Here is a 27,186-nt window from a genome sequence, read left to right as displayed (position 1 = left end):
GTGTTGCCGAATGGACATATGAGCGATGCGCTCAAAACTCACACATTACAGTTGATGCTTTTCCGTGAGACCTATCATTTTTCGTTTTCTTTGCCTCACATTATATATAGGCGTCTAGCAAACGTAGCAAAACCCCCAAAAAATCAGTGCTTCCATTAGTCTAATCATTGCAAAATACAATCACTTTATATTCACTTTATTGTTACATGATAATTGTTCATTTAAATTAAATATTTCCATGTCGTTCCTAATCGAATTAGTCGCCTGAGCAGAATATTCACACTCAAAACGTTCATCGTCCAAACTACATTTATCTGTTTAACCACATTTATTTACTACTATACTAGCACGTTAATTTAGCTTGAAACGGGCAAAATTATCTTGTCAATTTGCGTGGCTTTCAGTTCATACAAAAATGTATACAGAGAATAAAGTATTGTTTTAATGAGATTATTCGAAAAGATCATTTTAACTTTAATTTTCGACAATTTACAGTAACATGTGCTGTAAATTATTGTCATTACATTATCATTACTACTTCCATAAATTATTATGACTTATTTCCATGCAGTTGAACAAATGTTAAATGCCTCTAAATTATTAAGTGCATAATTCATATACATGTAGTTTAACAACATTTACAGTTTTGTTTTAGTTTTTGCACATTTAACTGTAAATTAAAAAAATGTAATTTGTCTGTTTATTATTATTATTATTATTATTATTTGACAAAATATTTAGGTAGGCTATTTTAAGAATATTGCTTGATTTCTGTCAGTAGTGTTGAGTGTCCTTGTGGAACCATTGGTGCGTGATTAATGTCTATGGGAGTGCAGGCTCTTTTTCCTTACAAAAACATTTGCCTGTATAATTGGTCATGGGCAAGAGGGGTCTCAGCTAATAAACAACAAAGAATGAGGCTGAATGAGCTAGAGAGACCCTCCTCTTCTCCATTTCTGCTCCACTCTTTCTCTCCCTCGCCACTGTTTACGCTTTTTTCATCTCATAGGGCTTTTTAAGGTTTTTAGCCAAACCTGTCATACTATACAATACATAATGGCCTCAGACTTCTCCAAAATCCTCCCGATATAGGCTTAGATCCAGTGTTTTCACACTAACCATACTGTGGTAAAGCAGCGGCCAGTCTTTGGTATGAAATTATTGAGTGAGGATCATTTCTTGCCATAATTCTCAGAAGGGCATTATGCACAGTTGGCTCTACACTAGCACATTGTCTGTACCCGGCGGCAGATAGTCAGTGTCGAGCAGTGACATCACAATGGCTTCATAGTGAAACCTCCGACCGACCCGCCACCCTGGAACCAGCATAACCCCATACTGCCACAGTCATTAGCTCAGATGTCTGTGTGCTGTCGGAGTGTTTAGCATGCATGCTGGCTCTTTTCTTCCACCATTAGCCCTCTTCCCATAAGCACCCTTCCTGTGTGTGCAGCATTGAAAGCTTGGGAAGATTTTCACAGTACACAGCAAACTGGCCTGGTTACAAAATTAGATCTGTTTTCTGTTCGTAAGTTTCAAAAACTTAAATAAAAATTCAATCTAATAAATGCTTTTAAAAGGTCATTGTTAACGCATATTGAGATTAAGTTGAACAATACAGTTTGGAATAAATCATCTTTTATATCTCAGATTGAGTCATTTTTGCAATTGGTGTGATGATATTCAAAAAGCTTTAATGCAAGATTTCATGTAGATTTAATGCAAGCTAATAGGTGTTGCCAGGTATTAGCAAATATTTATTAATAAAGTTGTACAAAGTTCCCAAAGACGTGACACAGAACACATCTGATCAGTCCTTTGTTTTTGCTGCTCATAAAGTTCCCTGCCCTTCTAGTGATATTATCTTAACACCGGTCTCATTTAATTTCAGGGATTTTCATTTTCTATTTTTTGTTTTAACATGATTAGACATAAAAATGAAGATTATACTTTAATAAAATTGTATGTATATCATTTGTGGAAAAAATATAATTTGGTTATTAATTTTATTTGTTATAGTTAATATTTTAATTGTCATTGCTGACCATATTGATTGTTATGTTATCTATTTTTGGCTCTGCTCCGTTTGTTCTGTTACAGAAGATTTCAGTTTTTGGACTGATCTGCTAATACAGCACTGGGCTGGGTTTCCTGAAACCTTCTTAACGCTAAATCGTTCGTAAGTTATACCTTAAGAGTGGTAGCAATATACTCTTAAGAACGACGTAGTGATAAGAAGGTTTCGGGAAACCCTGCCCTGATCAGTGAGTTTGTCCTGCTAACCACAGATGGTTTGGTTCTGTTTTTGACACTATAGATGTTTGGTATTTTCTTTAAACATATATTTATAAGGTTGTAAATATGTCTTCACAAAGTAGTAAGGAATGTCCAATTAAAGGAAAATAGATCCTGATTGGCCCAAAGAAAGTGCATCCAAAACTTGATGGCTCATTTTTGGTTGTGTGTGGTAGTTTTATATAATCAAAAACATTTGAAAGTGGTCAGGTCACATTTCAATTAAATCATATTATGATGTTTAGAGTTATGATGTAGGGTTTAACCTAAAAATATTTTAACCTAAATGACCTAAAATATTCCCCACAAATTATTTTTATATGGAATAATGCAAGGCAGCAACTAAATGTTTTGCAGTTTTATACAACTTCTGTCATTGTTTGCCTTTTAACCCCAGAGGTATAAGAAAACAGCCGAACCAACAGCACTTAGTGACATCAGACTCTGCTGGCAGAATATCTTCACAGAAAACATATACACAGAATTTGGTGTTGTTGAAATCTAACAAAACATTGGCTCAAGGCTGTCATTAAGCTAAGGTGTTGTATTTTTATTCTTTGTTGGCACATCGGCATAGTAAATTATTTTCAGTCTAGATTTAGAAAACTAAACTAGCTTTCTTCCCTTCTGCGCTCCACTTATGCTGTGCACAGGTGTTGTTCTCAAATGTTTCAGCACCTGTCAGCTACACACACCGTAATTTATCTTATGGCTCAATATTTGAATAGAGCCTTGAGGAAAACATATACCACGTGACCCATAGGCACCGTTGCTTTCAAACAACAAACATTTGTGTATTTCTGCAGTATTGATTTGCAAAGGTTGAAAGTGTCATTGTAAACACTTAATGTGCTGTGTCGTGTCGAATTTGCATACTGAATTTTTTTTTCAGAAAAATACAGATTTGAATAGTTTGTCAGTGTCACTATGTAACTAAAAGGGGTTTTGCAGCACACTCCAAAACAAATAAAGTTCTTTTTGTTAGTGGGAGACAAAAGGCTAAATAAGATATTTCACAAGTTCAGACTCCTTATTGTTATATCTTTCGTATAATTCAAAAATATTCATAGCATTATGTAAATGTATGTCAGATAAATAAGTAATAAAATTAACGTGTTAACTTTAAAGTGTCCTTTAGCTGTTTCTGTGAATTCGTTTGCTACAGCAGTCAAATCTAAATTCAGGTGTTTATTGTGGTTGTCATTATAAATTGATTGTTTAGTCATTAATTGTCTTTATCACTTAGGCTATTAGACATCACATGGCTGATGGGCAGCCATGCTTCATGCTAATCACCGCCATTACTACCCTCTGACCTCTGACCATGTGACATAAGGCACGGGACTAAGTTTAGCAATAACCTCTGCTGTAACTTGTTGTAAATGTGGTCATCGCATACTCGGTGCTCCCGAACACCAGAACATTTCTGAAATGGGCGTGTTTCACCTTTGGTGGTTTTAATTTTGAGGCAACAAGGTTGCAATACTTATCATTTTAGAGAAATTTAGGTTTTAAGGAGGGTTGCTAGTTTAAGGCTACAATTACCTATAGGTTTTAAGCTTGTGAACAACCAAATTTAACATGTAGTGTGATTATACCATTTCAAAGACATATAATTAGACAGCTTTCTGTTGAAAATGTCCTTATGTTTAACATATAAATCACTAAGTCCACGTCACTGCCTAATCTTTTACAACCTCTAATCCACATTTAAATGGTTAAAACGGTTTAAAATGGTATCATCTTAAACTTCACTATTTGAACGTTTTAACAGCAAGTCAACTTATTTTGTTAATAATGATTATTGACATCAAATAATTATTCGGCATAAGATATAAGTTGTTAAGTAATATACTTGCTGTTTGATTTGTGCTTTCTTTAAAAACATGGACCTATTTCTAATTGTTGATGGTTTAGTTTTTTATTGTTTTATGTTTTAGTGAAATGGTTCTGTAGGTGGCTATTGTAAGGGTTTGTGGGACGGGTACAAGAACTCTTTATCTTACCCCAAAAAATGTCATTATATCAGTTACAAAAAGACATAAAAGGACATAATCCTTCAATAACCAGAGATCCTTAAAATGACCCTTGACATTGAACTCCCAGCCTGTGCTAGTGTCTCTCTTTCTCATGTCTTATCTTTGCACAGAGGTCATGTGCATTATCTAACTGTATTTGTCTAATGCAAAAATTCAAGTCAACTTCCAAAAAGAGTTGAAATATTGGCGATGTAGCATTATTATTCAAATAAATATCCTATCATTTTGACCGAAACACATAGTGAAATATTAAAATAATTTTTCAAACCAGTGATGATCACAAACTTAGACAATTGACAGCATCGTTTTTTTCTTTAGAGTTATCATACTGTATGTGTAGCTCTTAAAATAATTTAGTTCTACTAGAAACCAAATGTACTGTTTTAATGTTTCTACCAGCCAACAACAGGCATTCACAAGATTAGTTATTTACACTAAACAACATGAAGTTGCCCATGGCAATATTGACTTAGAGCTGGTTTATGCATGCATTGTATCAAATGTGAGAGAATTATGTTTGAAGATGTGCTGGCTAGTTTATACTGATACCCTCACAACGCTTCCTCCATCATGATCAATTGTTGGTTTTCAGTGAACTGTGTTTTTCTCTGTGGCAGGACCTGAGCTGGAGAACAAAGAGCAAATGATTTCTGCAGGGTCAGACATGGAAATCTCTCTTTATCTGTCTGTTGTGGTAAATTCGGAAGATGCCTGTTGCCTGAGCCTGTCTCAGCTAGAATAACATGCTGATTCAAAGACCATATCTTTTTTACATAAATATATGTGTTGTCTATCAGCATCTATGTTTTTATGTTGCTAATAGTTAATGGTCATGGGTTTTTCTTTTGTACAAATAGTATATTATTTCCTTTTCTATTTGTGGTGGATAACTTAAACGGGCATCTACATTTTATGTTGTATTGCTTAAAAATAAATGTTATATTTTAAAATTGCTCAGCTGGGATTCACAACTGTGTTTCCTTTGAAAGCTTATGTTGTGATTAAAAATGGTTTGATTTAGGCTACATGAAACTTGAGAAAAACGTTAGTGGGTTATTGTGACATCTAGTGGTTATTTTCTATACTGCAGAAATACGACTTTCTTTTTCACGTTGACTGAGCAAGCCTCTGATTTGTGTTTATATAGTAGGACAGGTAACTTCAAATGTATATGCATCAGTTAAAAAACAAACAATAAAATATGACAATATATGAGATATAGATTTTTAGCACAATAATCAGCCTTTTTCACATTTCAAATTTTTTAAACGAAATTAATTTATTAATTTTTTTGAAACCCCCCAAAATTTGTTTTGAAACCCCCATGTTACATATAAAATCCGTAGAACTGCATTTAATGTCTTGCTATTAAATATTAGACAAGAACACTGTCTGGGGTCCATGTAGGCGTAGTCGTTTATGTTTTGTTTTCGATTGTTTTCTTGTAGTGGATCGTGTCATCGGCTACCTACATTTCCTGGTAATGGCGACTTACATTGCATCATTTGTGCTTTTGATTATACGTTGTTACTTTAAAAACACGCCATGTGAACATAAATATAAACATAAGCCTATTTCGTATTTAAATTCAAATGTCCAGGAGGTGGCGATGGATCACTTTCCGATTTTTACATAATGTGTTATTTTTTAATTGTGTTTTTAGCACTATAGTAGAATAAAAATGGTCTCAATTAAATGGTCTTTTGAGGTCTACTTGACTCATACAGCTACATAATATGCAACTTAAAACGATGCATATTAGACAGTCAACTCTCAACTGAGAAACTCTGAGAAACCAGACAATCATGTTTATGTGAGTTATGAAAATAACACGCTCAGAATTGAATAGAGAATGAAAAAAGTTCACAATTCAATTCCACGAGTCAAAAGTCCGAATACACAAATGTGTTGACTTTTCCCTAGCACTTTGGTTGGTCGATTTTCATTTTGGTTAGTTGAAATAATTCATAACCCTCCAAATTTAAATTAAAAATAAAATTTTGTTTGCAGGTTCTTTCATAATCGTCAGAACAAGTGTCACATTTTTATTGGGTCAAAAAAAAATTTTTGGCCAGCCGAAGGTTATATAATAATATTTAAATATGTTTATATAATTATTTAAATAGTATTAATATATTTGTTTAATAATTATTTTATTAAGCATTGCGTCACGACAAAGTGCCCCCAACTGCCCCAAAGAAATGTTCATTTAAAAATAGGATAAATGACAAAAAAGTCATTTTTTGTAAACCATATTGGAATCCTATACAATCATTTTAATGTTGTGTTTTCTCTTTAAACTAACATAACTCGAAAGAGTGTATTTAAAGTGTCCGTCTCTCTGCTCTCTGTTCTTTATACAGTAGGCTATTTCTGCGTTTCGAAGAACTGAATGATATCAGCAACAAGTCATCTCAACCCCTCAGTGCCTTCATAGATTTTCAAGCCTCTCGGTGTTCAGTTTCAGCTCCTGCAGATAAAGAACTTTACCGGGGTACTGTGAGAAACCACACGTTGTCAAAGGTCCTTTTGTGTATTTTTTTATTAATATAAAGAGACGATTGGTAATTGGCTTCTGCGTGACCTGAGGCCTGTGTGCTAGTTATTCTCACTTTCCGATTCTGTTAACTTAAGGATAAATAGCCTATATAAACATAATCACTTGTATTTCTGTTACACGGCAGCACCATAATCATTTCTCATCGCCTTCTATTGATTGATTGGTCGTTGACTGATTAGTTTGGACAAAGAGTTACGTCGCGTTTTTCGCTCTGTTAATTGAACATAACAGCGTTTAACAATGGCCCCTTAATGAAAACGAGGGCTTGTGGGTATTGCACGAGAAAGAGAAGAACAGAAACAAGGGGGTTCTCTAATTAGGAACTGTAACTCTCGGGATCTGCGCCTTTGTACGCGGGTGTGGGGAGGCTGCATGGCCGGCAGGCAGGCGACAGGCGCCGGTTGCTGGACAAAGGACTGTCTGCAGCCAAAGTGGCTGGGCGTCCAAACACTCATCCTCCCTAACCTCCCGAGCTGCAGCACTTAACCCTTTCACTATAACATGAAACTAGTTTGCCCCTAATTTTTACCTCTGCTGTGCAGCATATCAAATCTGATTCTGGTTGCCCGCAAATGGTTAATGGTCGTTGGTTGCCAAAGTGCGCACAGCATATTTCGGTCGTTCAAAGAGAATGAAGGAAAGGAGGTGGGGAGGGTCGAGGGTAGTGCTGTTCATGACTCCAGCATTGTCTATAAATAATCGTACATTACAGCTTCATGACTATAAATAGGTTAAAATAATAGCCTACAATAGGTGGCATTATACTCCACAGGAAAATAGAAACAATAAAGAATTCCAATTCAGACCTCTGGTTTTTGTTCCCTGTTTTTATCTGGTTAACTAAGTTTATACATTGTTTGTTATTATTATTAAGATTTTTATTAATTAATTATATAATATATATTATATATTAATAATCATCATCATCATCATCATCATAATCATCATAATAATGTTGTATTAGTAGTAATGATAGTAGTAGAAATATATTTGCCTTTTTGTGTTGCTGTTGTTTCAACTGTTTGTAAAATAACAATAAAAACGATAGCAATTGACATTTTTGCACATGCAATAAAATACAACTTTGTAGCTGCCAGTGTCTTAAAATCACGTTGATATTGGTGAGGGCTGCAAAGTGCATAGTGAACTACTACACTGTGGAGTGCACGACAGAGGGCGCAATAGCATTTGCCTTTGCTGGGCCAATACACAAAATTTTTCTTTGACCGTCCACAAAAATCATAAACGGAAATATCCAGATAGCCTATCCAAAAGCGTGATTGTGTGGACCAGCTTTCTGCTGTTTAAAACAAATTGTTTATGTATTGCATTTTACATTTTTATCATATGAACAGTGTTATGTTATGCAGATTTTTTAATCACTATTGTTTAAAACACCTTCTTGACACGTTAAAATGACATTCCTTAAAAATGTGTTAATGCATTAAGTGTCATACAGTTAAAATATTTAAACATTGATTTTTTTTATTGAAATTGTGAAAGAATCCTACAACAACAACAACAAAAATCCGGACAGCCAGCAAGACGGGACACGTTCATATATTTCTTTATATAAACAGCTCAAGAAGAGGAATGTCGGTCTCTTCTGTGTTGGAGTACATTAACCTGAGGCTTTCCAAACCTTGTGAGTCCCGCTGATAAGTTTCTCCGATGTAATAAGTGTCTTTACAGCGACTGCTACAATGCAATGATGGCGCACGCTTTCAATACGTGTCACAGGCAGATTAAACAGCAACGCATCACAGAGAACACCTTCTGTCTCCAAACAACAAACGCTATAACTTTCATTTACAATAACCATTGTGAGAAAAAAAAATGCAATGAGTTAAACTCTAAATATTATGTACACGCAAATGTACAGCTTTGAATAAATTAATACCAATTTGCATATTCTTAGGTCCTTGTAGCTTATTTACAGAATTAGGTTTTCTTTTATTAATAATTACATTAAATAGTTCAGGTATAACTGTCTGTCGGATCTAACGGTCCACTTATCATCCCTTTTGAAATATCCTTTTAATTTTTTCCTTGTTTTGTGTGTTTTGTTTAACTTTTTGGGTTGAAGCTTTGTTTTCAAGTCTACAGATCTTGTTTGAATCACCCTTCAGATATTGCGACTAGAAGTGATCCTATTGACAACACGTAAAACTTAATTTGATTTCTCAATTCCCCTCGTCCTCTCAAAAGATTGGTGTGGTCTTGTCAACAGGTTCTACACAGAGTCGATGAGGCTACACTGTAGATTGTCTTCGCAGCACTTTCTACGTAAATATCCACCGCAAGAGCACCAAGTCCAATATATGGTACTTTAAAAAAAATATTTTACTTCTTGACTTCTTTGCTTTTTTCCGCTCAGTCACCCATGCGTAAAACAGTACGTAATGAAATGCGTCGCAGAGAACCGCTTAATAAAATCCTCTGGCAATTCAAGTCATGCCCTGGATAGGTTTAGGGTAGCTTGATCACTTGGGAGAATCCCTAGGCGAGGAAGTGTCCCGCTGACTCTCTATGCCGCTTACTAGTCTCTGTATGTTCTGGAGTTCATTGATGGATTCCTTCATCGTTGTTTTAGTTGAACCGTTTCTCTGACTGACACCTGGTTTATGGTTATGCTGGTCGGGCACAGGACTCGTCTCCCTGCTACCGCACTTTGAGGATTCGGATGAGGGGTTTAGGCCGCTTGGCAATCCGGTGGTAAGCAGGTTTGTGCTTTTCGGGATAGACACGGGGAGCTGGTAAGGGTTGAATCGCAATCGCGGGTGAGCGGAGCCGCTCAGAAACGGGTTCCTGGAGAGCGAGGAGGCCGTGCTGCTCGCTGGAAGGGCGGAGGCCGCCGCAGCTGCCGCGGCCATGTAGGTGTACGGGTACGGGAAAAGTCCACCGAAGGTTGGCATCGGAATGCCCTGAAAGAAAAGACATTCGTTAGCTGCCTGAACATACAACAGCTTGAAGAGTTTCAGAGAAGAGCTTTTTTACTGTAACCTGTTCACAGAAGTTTTTGACCAAGGGGCACGTTGGGTTAGAGACAAATTTAAAATTATATTACTCACTGATACTTTAGGCATAGGCTAACAAAATCAATGGAAGTAAATATTTTTTACTATTACACGTTCACATATAAATATATAGTAAAATGTATTCATATTTATTTACAAATTATGTGTTCAATCATTTTGTGTAATTGTGTGTTTTATCACTTTATTTCATTATTTCAATTATTTAGCATCAGGCCTATTTTTTTTGTAACATAAGTTTTACAAAAATATTCAGTTATTCGTAACTAATTGTCATAAAGGTGAATATTTCTTGAAAGCCGTTGTTGAATAGGAAAATAATATGTAATCTGTGAAATTAAAACACATCCTACCAAATCTACCTCAAGCTGTATTTAGGCTATAGCTTGTTTTTATTCACGTGCTAACATAACCAGACACGGTATCATGGCAACGATTTAAATTTTAATGGAGAGAGTTGACTCACCTGAGAGGCAAGCATGTGTTGAGACAGATGAAATGGAAAAGAACTCGGGCTGCTCCCGGTGCCCTGGACCGACAGGCTTCCATTTTCAAGACCACCAGCTCCTGAAACGGAAGCTAATAGATGTCCCATACCCATGGCTGTAAACGCTCCAGGTGCCATGGCAAACTGTCCAGGGTGAAATAATAGAGGTTGTCCGGAGTTTAGTGGGTTAAAGAACTGTTGACTGTGTAGGCCGGAGAGCGCCAAACTCTGAAGGTGCCCTGCCCCAAAATGTGAAGGGCTCTCTGTCTGTACCATTAGAGGGGAGAAGCTGTCTTTACTGCTGCTGAGACCCCTGTTTTCCACGTCCTTCTTTGACAAGTCTGTGTCCTTCCTGGGCCTGCTCTCTATTTTGTCTTTTGACAGATTTCTGATGCTAAATATTGAATCGCTTGATTTTCTGGAGTCGATGTAATCGTCTTTCTTCTCTAAAACAGGTTTCTCGCGTCCACGCTCCTCACATCTCGACCTGAATGGAGATGGCGGTTCGGGCCCAGGACTGCTTGAGCCTCCACATCGCTCATCTTGGTTGTCCAGTTCGTGTTCACTGTCAGTGCATGTTTTGTCCTCTGCAAAAGTAAATATTTTATTAGCAATTACCCATGTATCCAGATGCCTAAATATACTTGTAGTAAGTTAACCTTCAGGAAGAGGGATAATTTAGCAAGGACAGACGCTTGACACCAGTTCTGTATCTGTATCTAATTTTCATTCATATCCCCTAAACACAATAATCATTCAAATAAAAAAGCGTAGCCAACTTGTCTAAAAGCGACAAAAAAACAGAATTAGCAGTCATTTACATTCATCACTATAGGAATATTTACAGTCACAAAAATTTGTGATGGCTGGAACAGGCCTGAGCGGATTGATGGGGGAACACCTAAGGAGAAACCGGGACTTCTAAAAATGTAATTAAACTTCTGCCAAATGCATAAATGTAAATGTAACCAAAAAATACATTTAGATTAAATACGAATGTTCAATTAGTTATGTTTTCTTCAAACTAAGCTAATGTGTTTCTACGAAACATAGCTCTGGCTTCAAACTTGTTGCTCTTTCATATCACTACCTTGTTGACGAATTATCTTGGGATATATGCTTTATTTAAATTACTTTGTCAATTAATGAAATACTTTTGAAAACCACTGAAAGCATAACCAAACGTTTTGTAAATTACACGATACGTAGGCCTGTTTTCTCTCACTGATCCTAAAGCCTAACAATATAATTGATCTATAGATTTAGACCTACCTCTGCTGCTCCGGTTAAATGTGAGTGGGCTTGAAACGGGTCCTGGTGAATGACCAGCATCTCTGCCGGCTGCAGGTTCGCTTGAGGAAGCATCAGACTCTCCGCCATCGCGGTCCACTTTGCATTGATCCTCATACATGCGTAATGATGGAAGGGTCAACTGTTTCCTGAAACACGAATAAAACAAAGTCCAAAAGTTACAAAAACAGAAAAGAGAGACAATTGATATGCTTGACAAAAAGCTAAGCCATGAAACAAAATAATAGCGCAAGGCTCGGAGTCTGTCATGGATCCTGTTTAAATACATTTCGCAATAGTGCACGCACACTATGAAAGTCTCAGACATACCTTTTTTCTCTCCTTCCATTCCCTGTGTCTCTGAAGCCCTTGGCAAACGGGTTATTATCAATCTTCAGTTGTGTTATCTGAATACAATGACAAGTACATATGCACATTATTTGTTTGCATATTGGTGTAATTTGTAGCAGTCTTTCTGATGCAACAGCAGTATAGTTGTATTGTTGTTGTATGCTGCAGTACCAGTTTAGAAACTACAAATTGCTCATTAATACCGAATTAAAATACACAAGCAAGTCATTTTATATGGTGTATCCCAACACCGTTAAACCGTTAAACACGCTACACGGACTATCTCAGAGTGATAATTTAATTATTAAAATGTTTAATGAAAAAGAGATCTCATCACGACCCCCCTGAGAAAATTCCAACAGTAAACATTTTCCATTTGGCGAATTGTTATTCTCTACAGCACAACAGAGAGAACAAGAGAGGCAGACTGGATGAGTGACGCCGGCCTACTATTAATAATTAATAGTGCGGTTTCAATCATTGCCAGTTTTTACAAGTTCCATGAAAATACAAAGCGATGTAACAGAAGCATTTTCGTTTTGTTCAAGTGATTTGGACGCGGTAGGCTATAAGTTCAGAAGAAACCAGGGCCTCAACGTCCATAGATCGCTACTGCTTTTACGTTTTGAAACTGACACGCTTTGATTGCTGCGCCTGAGAGTGTGTAGCTCCGAGACAAACCGGCGAGCTTAAGTGCCTGCTAATCGATTGTGACTCTATGTCATAAACTTTACGATACAGACAAGCTCACCAGGCCCCTCGGACACAGACGACAATTAACATCAGCAGTGGTTGAAAGTAGCACTATGAGCAATTTGAAATGTTATAATTCTGCATTTAAATAGAAACGATAAAATTGATAAAACACTTAACAAAACGTGCATTAAATAATGAATATGCAATATTGTAAAATAAAATAGGAGGATTACAATATGCACTACAGGTGCACATTTGTGAAACTTTCGTTCCAAGATTCAGGACACGGTTGCTCTAATTCGTAAAAAAATAATAAATGTACATACCTTGTCGTTTTGATAAGCTGTGACAGCGATAAAATCGGTCTCAGGAAAAACATATGTTCTGAAAGTACTGTACGGAAGCTTTAAAATGTCGTTGGCTCTCACAATGTGGAATCTGGGCTGGTATTTATGCATTGAATTCAGGATTGTCTAAAAAGAAGGGAAGAAATAGCAATGGAAATAATTAGTGAAATAATAGGCCAATTTTCACCAAGCTTAAAAATCTTTAAGATATTGGATCCTGCGTCAACATGTATAGGCTAGTACAAGTAGTGTAATAGTAAAAAAAGGTCTATAATATAATACTGTTTGGGTTGAATCACACAACAACAGGCCTTTAGATTTTAGCCATGCAAAATGATTGACAGTGGCGTCATTATTACAAAAAAAATTCAAAATAAATGAGTTCTTGATAAAACAATTTGTTAACAACAGCAAACATATATGAACATACCCTTGATAAAATATAGCTATGAAATACATCGTTTTTGTGTTTCACTGTACACGTATCAAATGGTTATGCCATTAATGTAAATATTTAATTTGTTTTCAGTGGATTTGTTTGCAAGTCGGAGTATGAGAGTAGGGCACACGCTATTTGTACAGATCGAGCATTGGTCAGCATCGTTGCATTCGCCTCAACGTTTTTCATGGAAACCAAACAACACCTCAGAGAATGGACAGGTCGCTCAGCATGTTGTTTGTTTCTGTGCTCCCCTCTACACAACAAGAAATCCTTGAATTTCTTTCAATGCTTATTTGTAAACTAGCCTGATTGATTTCCGTTCCTTTGACCTATTTTTTTGTCTTTCCACACCCTCATAAAAGTTATAGCGATCTTCGCCTCTATCATAAACAATAGAAGTAACAGCGGCCAAGAAAGACTCAGGATGAAGTATTTACATTGCATAACCGGACTGACAATGTCATCATTATTCATGAGGGATAAAGTTATGACTGAAACGCTCATATCCAGCGAAACAAAGGAGGAAAAGACTCGCGACATGTGCCAGTGTGGGTCTAAATTATATATTTACAAAGCCTTTAAATTCTCACGAACCAAGACAAAATATCAACATTTATTTCTGGCGAAATATGTTATCAAATATGTTGTGTGTAAAGCATTACAGCCCACCAAGAAATACAATTAATGCCATTTTAATAGGCCTGCATACAATGCAAATAAGAAGGTTATTAAATTGGTTACTTACAAATCCATGTTTGTCCGAAATGTTGTTGGTTAACTTGAGTTTATGAAAAGCAACAGGCTTAGCCATCCATTGTTCCCCAGTAGCTGGGCTATCCGGATGTATATACATTCGCTTTGGCATCTCCGGGTCGGCCTTCCCCGCTACCATCCAGCGAGAGTTGTGGAACTTGTAGCGGCAGTCGTCGGCAGCCACAATATCCATTAACAGAATATACTTGGCTTTTTTATCGAGTCCATTAATGCGGACTTTAAAAGGTGGAAACATTCTCCTGTAGAAAGGGTGACAATTATGAGAATATGTACAGATTTTTTTGCATACAAGCAAATGGTAGGCAAATACAAGCTTAACGTTTTAACAACCCAACCAAATTACCCAAAGAAACCTACAAAAATTTAACGTTTTTTAATAATATATTTTAAACTGACTAAGTCTCTCGCTTAAAGCAGCCGCATCACAGACAAAATACTCAATTGAAATTCACAATTCACAGAAAATGTACTTCGCCGCAAGACTTAAATCTTCCATGAAAGTGACAGACATTTTACATAAAGTAGTTTGCTATCAACTCAGAACATGGGTAGAAGAAAGACGTTTTGCTTAACGAATTAACAGTGCCAATACAGTGTCTAAAGGAGGGTCAATATTTGTTCATATTGATATAAGCAACAAGAAGACGATTTGAAGCCTAAGCTCTCTTTTTGCTTGGAAAGAACACGAATCGATGGTAATTTTCCCATTTCGCTTTCATTAATCAAATGAGCAGATTAATCATTCAGGTGCATAGTTCTGACAGTAAGACATGAAAGCTCTGAAGTCTCCTTGACATAATAATTAGGTTAACCAATTCAGGCCATGCGACATTAATAGGGAAATAAAGGAGAAATGACTTACGACAGCGAGGTGCAAATGATATAAAATTAGTAATTATTTATTGGGCCTGCACAACCATCGATCAAACTGTTATCAAAATAGTATTTGTTCCATTTAAATAATACAGAAACAAAACTAAAACAGAGCAAATGCGAATTGTGAGCTCACCTGCCAGATTTCGTAATAACCATTTCTGTTCCAAATTTGTGGAACTGGTCCCATAGATCCTTCGCTTCCAGTGTGACTTTTGGATCATCTTCCACCTCTTCCTCTGGCTCTAAGCTCTTTAGAGTGCGCAGATGAGCCGCCTGATGATGATGACTCAGAGCCGAATGGAGCCCAACCTCCGCGGCTCCGGCCAGGGTATGGTCCGGGATCGGCTTTGTGAGAGCCCCGGGAGGCAAGGTCAGCGCCGGGAAGAATGAGGGTTGCGCGGCCGCGAGAAATGCTGACATGGGAAAGTCGGTCGGCCGGTGAGCGTGGAAAGGGTGGTAAGCCATGGCAGTCCCTGTAAAAACTGGATCTCTCATCGGTGCATCCAAAAAAATGATAGTGAAAAATATACTCAGTGGTGTTCTCTGGCAAAAAAGAGAAGCGCTTATCCAAAAGAATCTCACTAAGGGGAGAAGCACAGCGAAGCAGTTTTAAACGCCGTGTAAAATGTGAATCGGAAAAGGCGATAGTTGACGTTTTAAACGAGCAAACGCAGCGAAGAATGATCTTCCACTTTAACTCCCGTTGCTGCTAGTTTCCACCAGGTCCCCGTAATAATATCAGTCAAAGTGAGCGCAACGACGCTCTCAAGGCAGATCTGTGGATTCCTGCTCTCCAACAGTTGCTCTCATAAAAATAAGGTTACGCGTTGGATGCGGATGTCCATTCAAGCGGAGTCATTCTACACAGACGCGGAGTTGAAATGGTTAGATCTTTCCCTGACCACTGTACAACTGTAACTATCTCACATGTCCTTCCTGCTCTGATCCCAACACTAATGAACCAAGCCCCCTTGATTGCTGATTTTACGCTTTCTGGACCAATTGTGGGCCTCCATAGGCGTGGTTTTGACAGCTCCGGCCAGGCTCAAGGAGAGGGGGTGGACAAGAAGGTGTCGGAAGCATTAGCAGTAAGAAAACATGTCAACAGAATAAAATATTAACCAATGACAGAAAAGATCGGGAAATCCCACCCCCGTCTCCAAGCCAAGCACCGGGTCAGCCCTCAGTGCTTAGCCGGTGGAGACAGCACCTCGATCGGCTTGCGCTTTATAATTACGAATGAAACGATGCCTCCTTGTACGAGGAACCAAACTCACTATCCGAGACACGAAAACGACATTTAGATTATTGATTTATAAACGATTACGCAAAAGTGCAAATTATGATCAAAAATATGATGCGCAAGATATTACATGCTTTAAAAATTGTGAATTCAGCGAATTACTCGCAATAAGAACACATCAGATGGTGTATCTATTCGCTTTACGTGTGTGGAAAAATGACGCGTAGAGTATGTCGGTAATAGAATACAACACAGTACACTCACAGTTAAAGGACATTGCTGTGCGCATAAATTGAATTCATCATTACACTGTGTGAATAATTATTTCCGTACTCTGTGCGTGTGTCGCGACTGACTTCATGTGAGGAACAGCAGCCAATAACCGGCGGACATTGTGCTTTAAATTCTGCCCCCGGCCATTCAAAGTGCACAGCCCTGCGCTGTACCGAAGAAAAAGGAAAAGAGTTTATGGACTCTAAAGAAGGATATTTCTGGTGAGTGTTGCATTTCTTCTAACTGTAAATTTTTATAAGGTATTTGGGAAACCCGCCACATCGTTGTTACCTTTAATTTTACTTTACTGTATGTTTAAGTGTAACGTGTAGGGCATGCAACAGTGGATGTTTTAATCATAAGTGAAATATTTCAGGGCGAGCGGATAAAAGCACTTTCCTTAACTCTCGAGAGATTACACATCTCTACATCTCAGTTGCTTTAAGTTTCAAACGGACTCATTGCCAGCATGTGACATACCAACATGTTCGACCTGTAGTTTAGGAGCAGGTCGAGCCATAAGTGCAGTCTATACCTTTAAGAAGTCCACCAGTGGACTCTAGATTTACTTGGATTGGGTTTGTTAGATAGCCGCTTGGCGCCAGTCGGCTGACGCACCGCAGAAAGGACCGTCTCTTGTCAGTTCATATTTACTCCAAAATCCTCGAACGGTGCACTCCGATCCTTTAACCATTCACGGCAAAGTTTTGACTTGTGCTTGTTTTCTTTGTCTGAAAATTACTTTTGATCATATGATCATTATAAACTGGCATGTAAAACAACCCTTTTAGATGACGGGATGTCAGAAATAGCCAGCAATATTTTCAAAATGCATCAATTTCCAAACTATGTTTTTGTGCGGACGGATACAACCGGTTGCGGAATGTTGTCACTTTTACACTTCGATACGAATCAGCAGAACATGATGACAGACTGTATGTTTAACCCTCACCGCGCCGGACAAAATCTAATAGATACACCCACTAATGTTTTATTTCTCATAATAAAAGATGCGCTCTTGCATGCAAAATAAACGTTATTATGTATAAAATGTGAATGCAAACGTCGTCAGCACTTGATAAAAAACATATTTGTTTGCAGTTTCTGTTCAAAACAGAAAAGGTTTTTTTGCATTAAGTTTGGTTGCTTAAGATATCATGTTGAATAAAATGTTTTGGAGAGCATAAATTATAGAGCGTTAGAGGTTGCTGTATGTCAAAATAGATCTTTGTAAAAAAGTGTTGTAGTATGCTTTACGAATTGCAACCCAACACGGTAAATATTGTTCTTGTATAAAGAGTTAAAAGACCATTTATTAATTTCACAGTTAGCTATTAAAAATAAAAAAAACATACGAGTCGTTACACTTTCATCGAAAAGAGGAGGACAGGTAAACAATGAGGACAGACACTTGTTGCTGTAGCCATGAGAGAAACCAAAACAAAGACTTTATGGGATTTAACAATAATAGTAGGCTATACAATAATATGCACAACATACTTTTTTTTACCGTATAATGAAACTTATTTGGATTAAAATGAATAGGCCTACTTTTGCCATATCCTTATTTTTGAGTTGTAAAAATTAGGCCTATACCTAAAACAAATTAAACATGTCTCACATTAAACCATTGCAGACGGCAAAAGGGCGGAATTTATTTGCGTTTATATTGGTCTGATTTTAGAAATAAGCTAAAATAGACAAACGAACTGGTAAACATTAAAAATAAATAGTATGTCGTCTAAAATACAATATGCATTAAACAAAATGTTTAAAAGCAATGCAAAAATGAGTCCATTATAACAATTGTTGCATGTAAATGCATGGTTAGAATAAAATAAGTTTCATTTAGTAGTTTTTAATATTATGTTTAAACTCCATACAGATACTTGAATATGTCCATTCATTAATTTTATAGTTTACGTTTGTTGTAAATCGTTATACAGACCTCCACGGCGAGTTTAAAAGGTAAAGTTTGTACTTATGCGAAGGAAATTCGTGTGATTAAAGGTTCTTAAACTTATTTGTTCATTTGCACAAAAATGACAATTTCTGCTGTTTTTCAGCAGGCCTACCTGGTGCACTTGATGTAAATATTAAAGATTGCTCATAAGGAGACACATTTTAGCGTTTGTACTACCTGTACTGTACGTTTTTAAAATAAATCTAATCATAGTCTTTGTGTCATCTTTGGACTTAGAGTGATTTGGATTGGGAGGAGATTAACCACACGTGGGAATGGTAATGGTTTTCTATGTATATACTTAAGGAAGTAATCACATCAACAGAGTCTTTGCAATTACTCCAGATTTTCCTGCTGTACACATCTAAACCGACAAGAATGTAATCATGCGCTGAGCTCTTATCACACATGACTTAAAAAGCGTTCATGCTGGAAAACTTTTCACTGCCCTGCCACTGTTTACTGCCAAAACCAGGAGGCGTCGAAAAACGATGACCAATTTTATTCACAGCGATGCGAAAAGACTTCCTGTCGCGCTATCGGGAAACGCAGAGAGGCGTCTTTGTGTAAGGCTGTGACCAGAGGAAATTTTCATTAGTTTAAAATAGCCCAGCGTCAAAATTTTATGCATGATCTGCTTCTATCATTTTTGTGTGTCCTTGAGACGTTGTCCGCTGTAAGACAATGTGTCTAATTGTGTTTCCAGGGCTCTGAGGAAATTAATATGTTCCTGCAAAAAAGATAACGCAAACCTTTTCAATATCTTTCACATATATGAAACTAGAGGATCCTCTAGGGCTGATCATTAAATGACCGGTGCTCTTTTTTCTGCCTTTACATTGTTGCTCCTTCTTTTCATCTTTTCATCATCTCTTCCCATCTCTCTGCATCATCTCTCCTGCTATATTTAGCCAGTAGACTGAGGCCTTGGCGCCAGACCGTTTAAGACCTGTCAAAGTCCCTCATATTTCCCCTTGTCACATGTATACCCAGCGCCTCCACCAGCTAGCAGCCCCCTCTCCTCCTCCTTTCCTCCTCCTCCTCTCTCTCTCTCTCTCTCTCTCTCTCTCTCGCTCTCTCCTCCATTCTTACGAGCCATCTGCGCACACCCTGTTTAAATTTCCTCATATCTCTTCTTTTTCATTAGGACCGTGTATTTGATCTTCCCGTGCCAAATCAGGCAATTTGCTCATCGCACAGACAATTTTGTGTCACCGAACCGAGTCAGCAGAACTTTTCGTGCCATTTCCTCTGGACGTGGACTTTATCTGAATGATGCAAAACAATTTTATTGACCGCTCTGGTGTAACGTTACTGTCTACACTAACCCTTTACATAGCCACTCTTCCTCTGTTCAACCGTATATTAAGAATTATTAGGTCAAATAATGTAGCAGATTTGCAAAATACAGCGAAGTTACAGAATGTTTACTTATTTATTGTTTTTTCCCCACAAAACATATGATAAGTTTCTATAGGCTATAGTAATACGAGACCAATAAACAAACAAATCATAGCAAATCACAATATCTTTTGAAAATACTAACGTTAAATAATTTACAAATCAATTGTGTTTTATTAGGCCCTACTCACTTTTTTATACTATCAAGAAATCGTTATCATCACATAAGGCCGTCAGGTCATATCAATAATTCGGAACTATACCTCAAAAATACCAAAAACGAGAAAAATAGCTTTTAAAATAAGATTTTTTGAGCAAATCATTGTTACCAAGCTTCGGTGAAGGTACACCTTTGTCAGGTAACAGGTGGGGGCGCTGTAATGTCTGTAGGTCCCGCTGGGAATAGGTGCACCTGGTTCTGCGTACCGTTCTGTGCTTTGTATTGTCATCATCACGGACAATAGTAAACATCTTAAATCGAGGTCTACTGAAAAAAATAGTTTTACACTCATTTAGGAACATGTTTTGGGCATAGACGGGACTAATTGTTTGCTATGATATTATATACTAAATCATGTTTGGTATTACACTTTGTTTTGCAGCCTAAATTATCTTTTTTTTGTAAATGAGCAAGCCTAATTTTGTGATTTTTTATATTGTCAGATTCAATAAACAGCACAACACTGTCTTACAACCCATAAATTTAATACAATTAATTGATGTATTTGTTGCAGCCTATCTTTGGTCACACACACGCTTGGTCCCTTGAGCTTTTCTCGTGTGATACTGACCCCATAATTTGACGTCAGCGGTTATTTCTCATGCGCCATCTCATGCAACAAGTGATTAATATTTGAATTGATATTTTGTATATTGAATATATGATATTCGGACTTACTTTGTGGTTCAGAAAAAGATAATATTACACTTGTATTTGATGTAGAGATAAATCTCTAGACGCCAGTAATACAGTATCGGCTACCTATGCTCTAATAAATCCTCATAATGTTTTTACACAAATATTTTTAAACAAAAATGCTCGTTACCTAACTATTTGTTTTCTTTCGTTTTACATTTTCATTTCACATTCATATCCACAAAGAGCAACATGAAGGCAACCGTTTCGAATTTGCTTACTGATATTATTTTGGCTACGCACTTTTTTCTTGTTTACGTCTAATTAGAAATGTCCAACTTGAAGCAAAAACCGTCTGTTTTCACTGTTTAATAACTTACGTGTTGTTGTCACTTTTTCACATTTATTTAATGATATTTGCACTACACAATAAATTGCAACTGTACAATAAAATGTTTCGTTTTTCTCCCGGATATAATAGCCAGTTTAAATTATTGTAAAGCAACGAATAGTGAAAGAAACCTCACAACACTATCAATTAACAATACTAGAACAGGCGTCCTCTCAAAAAAGTGAGAATGACACAGATAAAGAAAAGATAGCTGTACTTTGTCTTTCGGCGTTTGTTTGAGATGTGTCTGTAAGCAGCACAGACGTCTGATGAGACGCGCGAGGTGTTGGGATTCTGAAGATAAATTGATGTAATCGAGACTGTTCAGCAGCTCATTGAAAAATAGTGTCAACGTCGACCTTTTTAATCCCTCCGGAGCTGTTAGATATGTAGTTCGTTGTCTTTATCGAAGAGAGTGCCTTACACATGTCGTCTGATAACAATATTACAACACAAAGCTTATGAGTTGTGCTATCTAGGTATTGATGCGAGATAACGGTCTTTCAGTTTACAATCAATCCCCAGACGCCCGAAAAACAATAACAATTTATTGTAAAATAGCCTATACTGTAAAATACATTAGGTGCTCAACATCATGGCACGTTCTGTCGTATATTGAGGTGTGTATTATGAATGTGTTTACAATTATCCTATACATCTGATATTTAGGCCAAGTGTTACGATAAGCACTTAGATGTATTTTCTAATAACTGTATGTGTGGCCTATTTATCAATGCTTGTTTTCACCTAAAGCCTTACTGTCAGTTATTTCTGAATTTCGTCCCACGTTTACGAAAAGTTAATTAATATCAAATTGATACGATGATCCCAACTTCTGTATTAATTCTTCCTGGGAGTGATTGTAATCGAAAAACAACAATAATCACTTTTTATATTGTTGGTTCAAGAGAAGCAGTGCAAGTCCAAAACGTGATGTTTTAGTTAGTAGTTAAGAGATGCATGACATCCGAATTGGGGAGACCAGCAGGCGTGCCAGAAAATAGATGTTTATTAAAGACTTTGGGATGCACAATGTGTGGATGATTTAATGAGTGTTTTGTAACAAACAGCCACAAAATCCTAAATGGATTTCTAACAACCCTTGACAGATTGACTCATTGTAGATTGTGTATCAGTGCCACTGCGAGACTAAACGGCAGACGGTTTATAGATCGTTTTTTCGAAAGTAAATGTACAAATTTGCACAGCAGCCTTCTTGACCAAAAGACACGAAGAAACATCTGACACCTCTCACTGAAATGTCTCTATCTTCTGTTGGTATTTATAGGCTGACGCTTCAGTGATAAGGTGGCACTGGCGGTCTGGAGAGAGAGAAAGGAGGGCCGACCTACTAGACTGAAGGTGGAAGGCCTGACACTGCCCTCAACATAGTCCACATCACATCGCCTTGGTGACATTGGAGACAAGAACCCAGAAAAAAAACCTCTGTTTATTGTGTCTATGGTGTCCATGGCACATTTAACATTTGTGTGCGAGGGCAGAGAAAACAGCAAAATACTGAAAATTTAATGGTATTTGTTGAAAAAATATTTCCTGCTCTTTGCAAGAATCGGATATCTCTGCTTGTGTGACTGCACATAATAAAGGTCACTGTGATGAAACAACAGCAGCTTTGTCAGTGGTTTTGTCTGCCCTGTGGACAGCGGGTCAAGTTGCCCACAACGGTGTAAGATTTTATTTAACAATAGCACTTCAATACATTTTCTACATTAATCTGATAGCAATATCTGTGTACAATTCCTGCTGAGAAATACCTGCTTACATTTATGAATTTATGATATAATAATGAAATCAAGTTAAAACGGAATCAATTAAAGCATCAGAAATCTGTCCTTAAGTCTGTGGACTTCACTGTACGCTAACAGTATGCTAAACGAAGGTAGGGATTGTATTTTACAATTTAAATGCATTTATTTTCCTTACAAATATATTCTGGAAAGAAGATGAAAAGCAAGGTACATTAATAAGGGAATTACTGAACAGAGAGTCAAAATGCATATACTGTATTAAGCAAACACACACAAATGTAAAGAGTCAATTTCACTTGCATGAATTCCTGTTTCATGAGATTAGGTATCATTACAAAAAAATAGTCCATACAAAGCATGTGCACTGCATTCTGACATGACGTCATGCCAACTGTAATTCTGCCTATAAATTATGGTAAACAACCTGCCACGTTTTCTCTTCAGATTTCCAGGTTCTCAAGCTTTCAACATGCAATGAGCTGTCAGCCAACAGCATCTCTTTGAATCTTTTGACAAGTTGATAATTACATCTGCAATTCTTCTGACAATTTCATAGCTCTGTATTGGTTTAGAGAAATATATAAACAGTAATTAAGTGAAAAATGTAGCTAAATTTAAGGACATTCTTCTTATTCAATATAAATCTGTTAAGCTTATGCATACTGATATATGGATGATGATGATTTTGTGTGCTGGGTAGCCATCTGAACTGAATGAAATGTGTTGTGGATCCTGGAGGCCCGCAAACAATCTGTAAACAAGCATCCCTTTAAAAAAAAAAAATCTTTGCAAATCCAAAAGAAGTCCAAGAAGTTTCATTAAAACCGTCAAATATACAGAACAACACTATAATGTAACACAACATTTAAATCGTAAACATAACCAAATGTATCAAATAAAAGAAAATGTCCAATACATTTCAACTATTAACTACAGTACACTAAAACAGATCAAAACACTATGGCAGTTATGAATATGAAAGAAAACCACAGTGCAGCTCAATTGCCAATTTGATCAGTAAGTCACTCAATGTAATGCTTCATAAACTCATCTAATCAAGATAGAATTGATGGACACACCCACTCAAACACGCACGCACACGCACACCCGCACCCGCACCCGCACACGCACACGCACACGCACACGCACACGCACACGCACACGCACACACACACACACACACACACACACGCTCGAAGAGTAATCAATAAAGATACACGCACACTGGAAGTTCAATTGATAATGATATTGGTAATATGACACATCTTTGAGAAAAGTGCCAACTCTTCAACAGTACATCAGACCGGTCAAGGTTAATATATAGAGCTCTCTTCTCTCTAAAACAGAGGCTACATCACTTCAACATTCATCTGAGGAAAGTGAAATTACATTAGGGTGCATTGTCAGAGAAGCACTACATGTAAGACACTTAATTCCTGATCGAGCAGGGGGTTTTCTGCATGCCTAGCTTGATTTAAGGACAATCCACATTTGAAATAACAGGCATTAGGGTAAAGACACGCAGGAGAAAGCTGGTGGGGGCTCTTCGATAGGGTATTGTGGTGCGGTCAAGATTGTTCCAAGGTGACAGAGGGCTTCCGTGGGTCAGAACTGGTTTTAGGGGAATGGGGTGGGGTAGAGGCTGAGGGGCTGGCTCTCATTGGTGGGGAGGGGGGACCGGTAACCCTCGAAGTTCCGGGGAATGCTTCCACTGGTGGAGCCGGAGCTGTTGCTGAGCGTCTCAATGCTTCCTTCCCTCTGCAGCTCTGATGTGTTGGAAAGAAAATAAAAATACAACATGACATGAGCATGCATTCAATAAATTGTTTTCTTAAAGGTTTGCTGCAGTGATTTCGGTTTCATTTCTATTCTATAATGATTCAGTTGTTTTCCTTACATTAAGGAGGAATGAGACAAAAGTATGTACTTCAGGTCCTCAAAATGACTTATTGCTAACTAAGAACACATTAACTAGACGGAGTTGCTACCATTCTTGTACACTGCTTACAGACATTTATTACCTCATGATGACAAAAAAATAATAATAAAACTGGACTTTTGAAAAACACATTTTCACAGAAAATTCATGCACTTCATTAACCCTTCAACAAAGTCGGACTGGACATTGTGTCTAATCATAAGTGGAGAAAATGACCTTTTCACTAAATCAACACATGGAGAAGTTCTTGCAATACTGGGAAATGGATTGTGTTTATGAAATCAGGAAAAACTCTCCGGCCTCTAAGATCTGACAAAAATGTGTAAATATAAAAAATTCTAAGTGAAGTGAAAATAAAAATATAGACTGTTTCACTGCACGCACACGCCTGGCCTGAAGTTAACTTCCGGTCTGTGTTTGGTTATAAAATGTATTAATATGAATATTTGATTGCATATTAACTGTTTTAAATGTTTATTAAAACTTTATGTTTGGGCCTCATTACATTAGTTTATGTTGTTGCTGCTGAAACCGTCTATATATTTATAAATGCAAATTTTGGGATAAAATATAATAGATGATCAAATATAAATAAACAAACAAATAAACAAATGTTTTCTCTGTATGGGTTATAGAAAAAAAATCTCATGTCAAGGACCATGCTGTTATATATATATTGATATATTGGGAAAACATTCTGTTTTTGGCACATTTAATAGCATGTTATTTTTCGGCATGATTTGTTTTGTATATGTTGTGAATGTTGTTAACACATTCTCAGCGTACACACCATCACCTCACACCGGCACAGACTCATAACAGCTGTGATGTACGCAGTGTTTTGAACATACATCACGTGCAGTCCGGTCATGTCCATAATTTTTCAGATATTATCTGGTGTGTATACAAAATGTCTGGCATACAAACACACACAGAGTACGGTGCTAAAATGATAGTAGGGACTGGGTGGTCACATTCTCTCTGATGATTTGCGCCCATGGGGGAGGAAAAGAGCTGTTTGTTTGCTTTGGGAAGTGTGCACCCTGCACATACCCCTGTGACAGGTGCTCGTAAATCCTGTTCTGCAGGCTCAAAGTAAAAGAAGCGTGCCAGAGATGAGACGCCGGCTGCGCTTTTTCTCGTGTGCCCGGCAGATAGCACAGGGACACAGCGCGAATAAAACAGCGGTTGGATGATGCTATAGAGTCTTGTAGCAATTAAAGGCAGAGCTCAGACGGTCAGAGCCCACACCTGGACCGGACACTGTTCTGTTGAGGACCGCAGGCAGTGCATGTTTGTTTGTGAATCTGCGTGGAAGGGAGAGCACCAGCAGCGATGCGTTTCCGCTGCAACTGTGCTTTTGGCCTTAGTGCAGACAAATGATGTCACACACATACAGTATGAGGGGGTGAGCTTTGGTTTCTTTCACATAAAATACAATTTAATTCATATCACTAAGTTAAGCAGTAAGCCATGAGAAGACTAGAATATATTTTTTGGGGCGAACTATTCATTTAAATCACAATGCAGTGATTATATTCATAATATGAACAATATCAAATGCCTTACTGCATTTATAAGTGAGAACTGCAATATTAAAACATTTTTATTAACAGAACGTTTTGTAATTAAATTTCATGATCGCTGCATTTACAGTATTTATATTTGAATATTAACAGTATCTCAGTGAATAGGTCATAGCTGCACTTTATTGTCAATAAACCACATCTATTGACCAATCAACATCCAGGACCAGACCTGGGCAATTCCGTGAAAATGCCAACCTTACCAAGTTTTTACCAACGGTTTTTACTTTGCTAACAGCACAGATATCAACATTTGGTGGTTCAAATAGGCTTCCCATGTGAGGTCTCTCTTCAAGTTTTTAAAGCATTTGTTTTATTTTTAGTGCATGATTTTTCATAGACAGTTAAGTGCCATAACGGGACATATTCCTCATAAATGGACACATCAAAATTTAATTAAAGTAACTATTTTATGTTCTATAAAGAGGCATCCCTCTCCATTCACTGGGTATTATTGCTTCAGGTTTGTGCATTTTAATTCACAGAAATCCTGCAAAGCTTGTAGTCTCCCAAAAACCATGTCCTTTTTTGTCACATCCATAACGCATGTTTATTTCCCTTTTTTAAAATAGA

General features: G+C 37.2%; 2 protein-coding genes across 3 annotated transcripts in view; both read right to left on the bottom strand.

Annotated features, from left to right (window-relative positions):
* Positions 1 to 8,374: 8,374 nt before the first annotated feature.
* On the bottom strand, positions 8,375 to 16,133 carry tbx2b (T-box transcription factor 2b). Its single transcript, XM_057351848.1, has 7 exons — positions 15,326 to 16,133; positions 14,288 to 14,555; positions 13,080 to 13,226; positions 12,037 to 12,113; positions 11,689 to 11,855; positions 10,396 to 11,003; positions 8,375 to 9,818 (listed from the first exon to the last, which is right to left on the bottom strand). The coding sequence occupies exons 1-7, from the start codon at positions 15,685 to 15,687 to the stop codon at positions 9,378 to 9,380; spliced, it is 2,070 nt and encodes a 689-aa protein (XP_057207831.1). The 5' UTR covers positions 15,688 to 16,133; the 3' UTR covers positions 8,375 to 9,377.
* An 8,569-nt stretch (positions 16,134 to 24,702) lies between these two features.
* The window catches only part of bcas3 (BCAS3 microtubule associated cell migration factor), a 205,445-nt gene continuing 202,961 nt past the window's right edge, over positions 24,703 to 27,186 (bottom strand). For both annotated transcript variants that reach the window (XM_057350698.1, XM_057350699.1), the window contains one exon: positions 24,703 to 24,854. In XM_057350698.1, the coding sequence (XP_057206681.1) occupies positions 24,706 to 24,854 (149 nt within the window). In that variant the 3' untranslated portion in view covers positions 24,703 to 24,705. The remainder of the gene's footprint in view (positions 24,855 to 27,186) is intronic.

Source organism: Triplophysa rosa, linkage group LG14 (genome assembly GCF_024868665.1).
Source record: "Triplophysa rosa linkage group LG14, Trosa_1v2, whole genome shotgun sequence".
NCBI lineage: Eukaryota > Metazoa > Chordata > Actinopteri > Cypriniformes > Nemacheilidae > Triplophysa > Triplophysa rosa.
Note: the sequence above shows the minus strand (reverse complement) of the source record. Positions and strands in the feature narration are given on the sequence as shown.